Below are 8,258 nucleotides of genomic sequence, written 5' to 3' on the forward strand. Positions count from 1 at the left end.
TAACTGCTAAGCTCTGCTTGCAGGCACGGTGTTGCTGAAAGACTCTATTGATGAGGATAGCTAAGGGGACCAGAGATTATCATGGCTTTTAGAGGCTGGATAGAGTTTGCTGTCTGGGTAGTTAACAGAGCTGTCTGTCTTTGGTTGGGAAGAAAACCAGAGGCAAGGATCAATGGGAGACAGATGGTATGGACTAGGAGGTGTCCAGGCCCTTTTCAGAGCGTGCTGCTTTGTGAATAAAACAGCAGGAAACCCCTAAGATGCTCAGAATTGATTGGAAAGTGTCTGCCAGGTAAATTGCCCCATGTTCAGCTCTCTGCCTTGTTTTTCCAGCTGGTTTCGGTGCTGAGGGAGGTGAGCTACCTGTCTGGCAGCCAGATGGGAACTATCCCACTGACAGCAGCAGAAATCTATTCCTCCAAGGAATCATACCGGCAGATGGTGGCCAACTTGGAGCTGATGGTGAACAGATACAACAAGGTCCTGAAGACAGTCCTGGAGGTCGAATACCCTCTAATACAGGGGCAGCTGCGGGATATTGACTTGAAGCTGAAAGAGGCAGAAGAAACACTGAACTGGAAGATGGAGGGTGAGCTAGCTCTGTGTTGGGGGGAAAGAGCACATACTCTTGGGTCTCATCAGATTCCCCCATGTGCCCAGCCTCCGTCACCTGGTTCCCAACTGCAGTTCCCGGCAGGGTAGGTGACCCTCCAGCAGAGCCAGCACTGGGGAGATAAAGGGCAGCTCCCAGCTTGCCTGCTCCTTTCCACGTTCCCTTGATCTGATGGGGCCGTGAACAGGATCCTGCTCCTTTCAGGTCCAGCCTGGGCTTTTGGGAACGAGAAGCTGCCCTGCAAGCAGTGCTGCCAAGGAGATAGCAAGATTTGGGTTTGCAAGAGCTGGCAAGGCTGGGGTCGAAGCATCTGCTCACTGCCTGTGCTGTCCCCCCTGTGCCTGCCCAAGTGTCCCGTTGTGTGGCTGCGTGCCTGTGTCCCCGAGGCACTGGTTTCTCACCCACTTGTGCCGGGATCAGGAACCACTGGCCCAGCCATCTGGCACTGGGATGGACTTATCTTTTCCAGAAGGATGAAATACTGCAGCTAGAGGTGGGGTTTGTGCATTGTGACTTTGGGATGATTTAACCGGTGTTCTTGCTTGATCAGTTTTAACTGCAAAGCAGAGTGGAGGAAGACAATTTGTTTCCTCTTGGTGAAAGCAAACTGCTCACAGGTGGAATATATATTTCTGTCATCAGGCTTGTGGTACGAACAGGAACAAGTGTCCTCCTTTGGGAACATGCAAAGCGCAAGTCCTCACGCTGAAAAACTCTTTCTCCGTTGCACAATAAAGATGAAGGGATTTTCCTGAAGATGAACCCTAAGTTCCCTGCATCTAAATGCAGCCCTCGCTGATACCTGGGGCTGGCACAGCCCACGTGTTAGAATCATAGAATGCTTTGGATTGGAAGGGACCTTTACAGGTCATCCAGTCCAACCCCCCTGCAAGAGCAGGGACACCTTTAACTAGATCAGGTTGCTCAGAGCCCCGTCCAACCTGACCTTGAATGTTTCTAGGGATGGGGCCTCCACTACCTCTCTGGGCAACCTGGGCCAGTGCCTCACCACCCTCATGGTAAAAAATGTCTTTCTTAAATCCAGTCTAAATCTGCCCTCCCTTAGTTTAAAACCATTGCTCCTCATCCTGTCGCAACAGGCCTTGCTAAAAAGTCTGTCCCCGTCTTTCCTGTAGGCCCCCTTATATAAGGGCCCCTCTGCTATAAGGTATCCCTGCAGCCTTCTCTTCTCCAGGCTGAACAACCCCAGCTCTCTGCACCTGTCCTCGTAGGAGAGGTGCTCCAGCCCTTGGATCATTTTTGTGGCCCTCCTCTGGACCCGCTCCAACAGCTCCATGTCCTTCTTGTGCTGAGGGCTCCAGAGCTGGATGCAGTACTCCAGGTGGGCTCTCACCAGAGCAGAGTAGAGGGGCAGAATCACCTCCCTTGACCTGCTGGCCACGCTTCTTTGGATGCAGCCCAGGATACGGTTGGCCTTCTGGGCTGTGAGCGCACATTGTTGGCTCATGTCCAGCTTTCCGTCCATCAGTACCCCCAAGTCCTTTTCCACAGGGCTGCTCTCGATCACATCATGCCCCAGCCTGTATTGAAACCGAGGATTGCCCCGACCCAGGTGTAGGACCCTGCACTTGGCCTTGTTTGAACCTCATGAGGTTCACACAGGCCCGCTTCTCCAGCTTGTCCAGGTCCCTCTGGATGACATCCCGTCCTTCTGGTGTGTCAACTGCACCACTCAGCTTGGTGTCATCTGCAAACTTGCTGAGGGTGCACTCGATCTCGCTGTCAATGTCATTGATGAAAATATGGAACAGCACTGGTCCCAGTACGGACCCCTGAGGGACACCACTTGTCACCAGTCTCCATCTGGACATTGAGCCGTTAACCACCACCCTCTGGATGCAACCATCCAACCAATTCCTTATCCACTGAACAGTCCACCCATCAAATCCCTATCTCTCCAATTTAGAGAGGAGGATATTGTGGGGGACCATGTCAAAGGCTTTACAGAAGTCCAGATAGATGACATCCATTGCTTTTCCCTTGTCCACTGATGTGGTAACTCCATTGTAGAAAGCTGTTAGGCATCGTTAGGGCTACAGGTGTGACGTCCCTGCTTTGGGGGTGGTGGCAGGGACACTCAGCCTGTGGTACTCATCCTCCGCGTGCGGGTCTCTCCAGTAGCAGAATGTGGGAGATCAAATCTGGTATAGGGAAGTGGGAACTGTCAGATATCCCCCCGGTGCTGGTACTCCTGGCAGAAAGCAGACGCTGCAGCTATCCCTACCATGGCTTGTTGGGGTAGGAGGGAGCTAGATGTGGCTGTGTTGCTTGAGATGGTAAGTCTCTTGTGTTAATGATGGGTGAGAAATTCATGAGACCAAGGGGAAGAAGTCAGAGACTGGTCTTAAGGGTGCACAAGAGCTTGGCCCAGCAACTCTGAAAACATGTAGTCAATCACGTCATTTTTTACCAGGTATCTGGGATCACATCTCCATGGTAATGGATGGTGTCCACGACCTCGAGTGGAGGATACAGAAAGCCAAAAACAATGTTGAGGAGATCCAGACCATCGTGCAATCGTGGGTGTTGCCCATATTCGAGAGGAAAGATGGTAAAAGGGAATCACTGCTAAGCCTAGAGGACTGTCAGGACCGTCTGGAAAGGCGTTACAGCCTCATCAGAGAGTCAGGGCACAGGATTCATTCACTGGTGAAGGTGAGGGAGGACCTTCTCCAAGGGTTTGTTGGCTCTTCATAGGCTGTGCGTGTTTCTCTGCTCTGTTGAAAATGTCCAGAGCTGTTTCAACTCATTTGAAAATCTTACCCAGTGTTAACTAACAATAGCTTTGATGAGTGAGCTGGTATGGCTGTGTGGTGTGGGGCTGCTGGTTGGGCACTGCTGGGGACCCAGTTCTGGGCAGGAACGGGAGCAGCCGCAGCCCAGCAAAGGAGTCCGGCTCCAGCAGTTCTGGCTCCAGCAGTTCTGGCTGTTGTGGAGCCACTAGAGGGGAGTCGTGCATCAGGCTCTGGGGTCCTGCTCAGAGGAAAAATCCCCCTCCAAAATATTTACGTGAAAATAGAGAGGCAGCTGACTGTGGCTGACCTTTCTGTTTCAGACTTGTTGTCCCCCTGTGGGAGCGGGAGGTGACGCTGACAGTCCGGGGAGAAGCTGAGTGACAGGAGAAAAGCTGCTGTCCAAAACCTCCGTGTTTTCCAGTGACTTTGTCAGAACTAAGAGTCCTCTTTTCAGGCCAGGAGAAAGCCCAAAGCTCTGCTCCTCACCTGCTTGGAGTGAGGTGCTGTGCATGTCAGGCACAGCACCTTGGCCTGGAGGGAGATAGATCTTAGATCCGGCCCTCTTCTGAGGGTCACCATCTGGCCTCAGACTCTGGAGAGAACCAGCTGACCCTCTCCAGGACACTGAGCTCTTGCTGCTCACCTTGCCTTGTTGTCTGCAGTCAGTCCTGGACCCCTCTAACCCCATTCTCTGCACACTGAACCCATGGTGAGGATTTTACTGCACCCGTGTTGTTCTGCTGCCACAGCTGTAACAGGCTCAGCCACCTCCAGCCACCATCCAAAAGATCAGGGCACTTCCTAGATTGGCCAAGGAGAATATGAGCTTGTGGTCATGGCAAGAGGGCTGGGCACCACTGGTGTGGTGGCACTGCCCAGTGCTGCTCAGAGGGGCAGGACCAACTGCAAAGCAGCATGAAGGTCCTGGGGAGCAAAAGGCACCATGGCCCAAAATGGGGTGTCCCCATGCCTCTGTGCTGCCTGTGCTGGCCAAGCCTGGAGGAGCAGCAGCAGAGGGGCCAAGAGCTGGTCTGCTGGTCTTCCCCCGGTTATTCAAGCCTTGCTGGGGTCAGGTGAGTCTTGAGGCTGCTGAGAGAAGCACAGTGAGGGTTTAGGTACATGCACCAACAGGCAAAGGCAGGACAGCCCTTCTTTCACCAGGATGAGGCCTCTGGAGTAAAGGCCCAGTAAAACACCAGTAACAAGGGGACATTATCAAATCCAAGGACAGAGAACTGTGAAGAGAGGGTGGTGCTTTCAGACGGGCGTTCCCACAGAGTTCATTCCCGTGAAGTTCCCCTTTCTCTTGTGCCAGGTCAACGTGGCCAGCGTGAGTCTGCAAGGGGCCAGAGCTCTGGCTTGCTCCGTTGAGAGTTTAAGCACCCAGCTATGACGTGTCAAGTTGGGGAGCAGCAACTTTGGGTTGGCTCAAGCCCAACTGGCAATGCCACTTTATCTCATGCGTGCCAAGCTGCCATGTCAGCGCTGGGAATGGCACCCTCTCCTGTGCCCCCATACATTAAATGCTGCCAACATTGTCCCCCTGGCAACAGGCAGTGTGTGTCGATTTCTGCTCACTGCAAGCTGGATCTCACTTTTTTTGAGACCGTGCCTCTGTTGAGAGCCCCTGGCAGGCTTAGGAGAAGGAACATTCAGAGGGCGTGGCAATGCAGGGAACAGGATCACAGCGGAGCATGGGAGGCTGCTGGGAGGTGCAGGGAGTGGGTACACAGCCTGGCCTTGTGGGGATGGGAAGAGGAAACCCAAGAAGGATGGGTCCCTGCTGTGACCCAGAAAACTCTGAATTTCCTGACTGGGAGCTTCCCTGGAGGAAGGGAACACAATAAGCTGAGGAGGGAGGTTATTAGCAAACACTTTGTTTTCTGATCCCAACCTGGTTTTATGTGGTTTATTTAAAATCCTTTAATTTAAAAGTTCTCTGGTCTTGAGATGACCATTTGTAGGGCAGAGGTGTAAGCAGTCCTTGAAGGCCTCATCTACTCAAGGTAACATTATATGGGCTACCAGGGCTGGGTCTTCATGCATTGGGATGAGCCTTCAAGACCCTTGAGTGCTCCCTGCACCAGGTGTGCAAAGCAGCCTTGAGCCCTGTGGACTCAGAGAAGAGGGAGGAGAACATGTCGCAGGCTGCTAAGCCTCTTCTGCACTCCATTTTTACCTTGCAGTTATTTTGAGTTGTTTCAGATGACAAAGCAGCCCTTGACAGAAGGAGCAAATTGTGTCCATGCCACTAGTGGCAACATCTGTCTGTCTGGTTTCGCATCCCTCCACGAGGCTGGTACCCATGTGGTCACTGGCATTAGGCCTTAGCTGTGGCCAGCTCTCTTGCAGGACAGACTCTAGCCCGCTGTATTTGAAGGCGTCTTCTTTTTCTTCCAGGAAAATCAGAGCCTCTTACTTGCAGACCCAGCATCTGACGTCTGGAAGGCCTATGTGGATTACGTGGATGAGATAGTCCTGGATGGATTCTTCACTGCCATTGAGTGCTCGCTCAAGTACCTCCTGCAAAACACAGGTGACTGCTGGTTCCTCTCCCCTGGTCACGATGGCTGCTTCAGTCTCACCAAAGGGAGCTTTCTGTTTTGTGCTCTCCCTCATGTCCAAGATTTGCTCTCTTCTTCCTGGCTTTCTGCTGTGCCTCTTGCACTGTCTGCACCAACTGCTGGGGGAGCCTCCAGACAGGGTGGGTGACTCCATCCCCCAGTCACTGGAGCAAAGCATTGCTCAGGAGGAAGGGATGGAGAGGACTATGCACGATTTGCAGGGATTAATGGACAGACAAAATTGAGGTGTAATCCCAAATCTGTGCTTGGGCACCAGCCATCTCCTGCCCTCCCATGAACAAAGCATCAGGGTGACACCAGGTTTAATTTGTGGAGAGTCTCAAGAGCCAGTTCTGCTGATGAAAGGCATGAAAGAAAAACCTCAGTCCCTGAGCATTAGACCAGTGAAGAGATGAGATGGGTTCAGGAGTCACTAAATCAGACCTCTTGCCTAAGGCTACCGTGGAGGTTCAGTCACCCTCCCCCTGAGAACAGCTTGTGTCCAGCTAAAGCACATCTCGAGGAACGCTTCCCTCCTGGATGTGGAGGCACACTGAGTTGGAGAATCGAATCCAGTTCTTCACCATCTTGTTAAAAACATGCACATAATTTCACATTTGCATTTGGCTTCAGTTTCCAGTTGCTGGGTTTTTTTCATGCCTTTCTCCACTAAATTGAAGAGCCTGTTGGTTCCTGTTGTTTTTCTCCTCTGCAAGTACTTATGCACTGTAATTGTTCAGCTCTCAGACTCCCTTTTGATTAGCTAAAGAGCCTGGTCTCTTCAAGGCTTACCTCCACAGCATTTTTTCCGGTCCTTAAATCACTTGTGTCTCATCTGTTCTCCAGTATCTCCTGTGGGTGCCAGAACATCAGCTAGTTTGCCAGCATCTCCTCTGTGTTGTGTGCAGACATAATGTCACTGGACCCAGCGAGTGGGTGTCTGCGATCACACCTGCCTGGTGTCCAGGGCATAAGTGCATCTTGTGGTGGGATGTTAGTGGTGGCTCAAGATCACCTCTTGAAAAAGATTCTGACATCTCTGTTCTTCCCAACCAGATCCCAAGGCAGGGCTTGCCCCCCTGTTTGAGGTGCAGCTGGATTTGGTGGTCCCAGATTTGATATTTCGTCCCTCCTTGGACCCTGGCACAAACGATGGCTTCTATGACATGGTGGAAAGTCTTCTCAACGACATCTACCGGATCTCATCGCTGGTGCCCAGGCTGGCTGAGCACAGCGGCTTCCCCCACTACCAGGTCTGTGGCTGTGGAGCTCCCTTGTGTTGTGTGGCAGTGAGAAGGTGTGGTACGCTGCTCCTGCATCACTGCCATCTCCTCTCCTCTCCTAGGCTGACATGGAAGACATGGCTGATCTGGCTGACATGCGCCATGACTTGATGGGACGTGTACAAGCCGTGATGGCGGCCTGCTGCGATTACCGCAGTGCCTTTGACCACTACTCCTACCTCTATGGGGAAGACAGAAAGGAGTTCTGCCGCCAGTTCCTCCTCTACGGGCACATCCTCACTGCTGCAGAAATTGAGGCCCAGGCGGAGGACGGGGTCCCCGAGACACCTCCCACACTGCAGCAGTTCAGAGAGCAGATCGACTCCTACGAGAAGATCTATGAGGAGGTGAATCGCATCGAACCCATCAGCATCTTCCAGAACTGGATGAAAGTCGATGCTCGGCCTTTCAAGGCATCCTTGCTGAACGTGATTAAAAGGTGGAGCTTGGTGTTCAAGCAGCACCTCATGGACCACGTCACGCACAGGTAAGAGCTGTTCCTGCCTCCTCTCCCTGGGGCCTGGGCTGGCCAAAGGGGGTTTCTCTTGTCTTGGCTGGGCTTTATCATTTCACATTGATAGCCAACAGGCTAATACAGGACCAAGAGAAGGGGGCCCTTACTGCATCCCTTATATCTTCCCTCCCCAGTCTCTGCTGGGAACTGGTACGGCTGAGTGTGTAAAGTGGAAACAGGTATATGGACTTCGTACCATCGACATCCCACAAAACGATGCTCCTGGGACCTGCTGTGTGGTGTTAGATAGGACGTCTGTTTGTCCGTTCATCCTGATCCAACTAAACTAATCTCTGCTAGAGCTCTGTGCTTACCTTGTTGAATTTGAAATTAGCCATCAGTAAAGCTGCATTAATGCCATGAGATACTTGCTCTGTTTCTAAATGCATTGCTCTTTGGAGTGCACTTTGTGTAAAAAAAGTAATTTGGGTTGCCTGGCATGAGCAGTCATGGGGAGGTAGTTTCAAGGTCATAAAAAGCAGGAGTTTTGGATGTAAGTTTTGAATTAACATGTGTTCCCTGCTCTGA

At 52.0% G+C, this 8,258-nt stretch overlaps 1 protein-coding gene across 1 annotated transcript; it reads left to right on the forward strand.

Moving 5' to 3' along the window:
* The first annotated feature begins 349 nt into the window (after positions 1 to 349).
* On the forward strand, positions 350 to 8,020 carry LOC142417962 (dynein axonemal heavy chain 9-like). The gene is made up of 6 exons (XM_075519177.1): positions 350 to 589; positions 3,048 to 3,289; positions 5,770 to 5,905; positions 6,990 to 7,186; positions 7,279 to 7,703; positions 7,798 to 8,020. Exons 1-6 carry the CDS (start codon positions 379 to 381, stop codon positions 8,018 to 8,020), a joined length of 1,434 nt encoding a protein of 477 aa, XP_075375292.1. The 5' UTR covers positions 350 to 378.
* Positions 8,021 to 8,258: the final 238 nt, after the last annotated feature.

This window comes from Mycteria americana, chromosome 16, assembly GCF_035582795.1.
Source record: "Mycteria americana isolate JAX WOST 10 ecotype Jacksonville Zoo and Gardens chromosome 16, USCA_MyAme_1.0, whole genome shotgun sequence".
In the NCBI taxonomy this organism is placed as follows: domain Eukaryota; kingdom Metazoa; phylum Chordata; class Aves; order Ciconiiformes; family Ciconiidae; genus Mycteria; species Mycteria americana.

Coding starts and splice junctions, on each gene's coding strand:
- LOC142417962 (XM_075519177.1), top strand. CDS start 379: ATGGGAACTATCCCACTGACAGCAGCAGAAATCTATTCCTCCAAGGAA. Junction 590..3,047: donor ACTGAACTGGAAGATGGAGG/GTGAGCTAGCTC, acceptor ATTTTTTACCAG/GTATCTGGGATCACATCTCC. Junction 3,290..5,769: donor GGATTCATTCACTGGTGAAG/GTGAGGGAGGAC, acceptor TTTTTCTTCCAG/GAAAATCAGAGCCTCTTACT.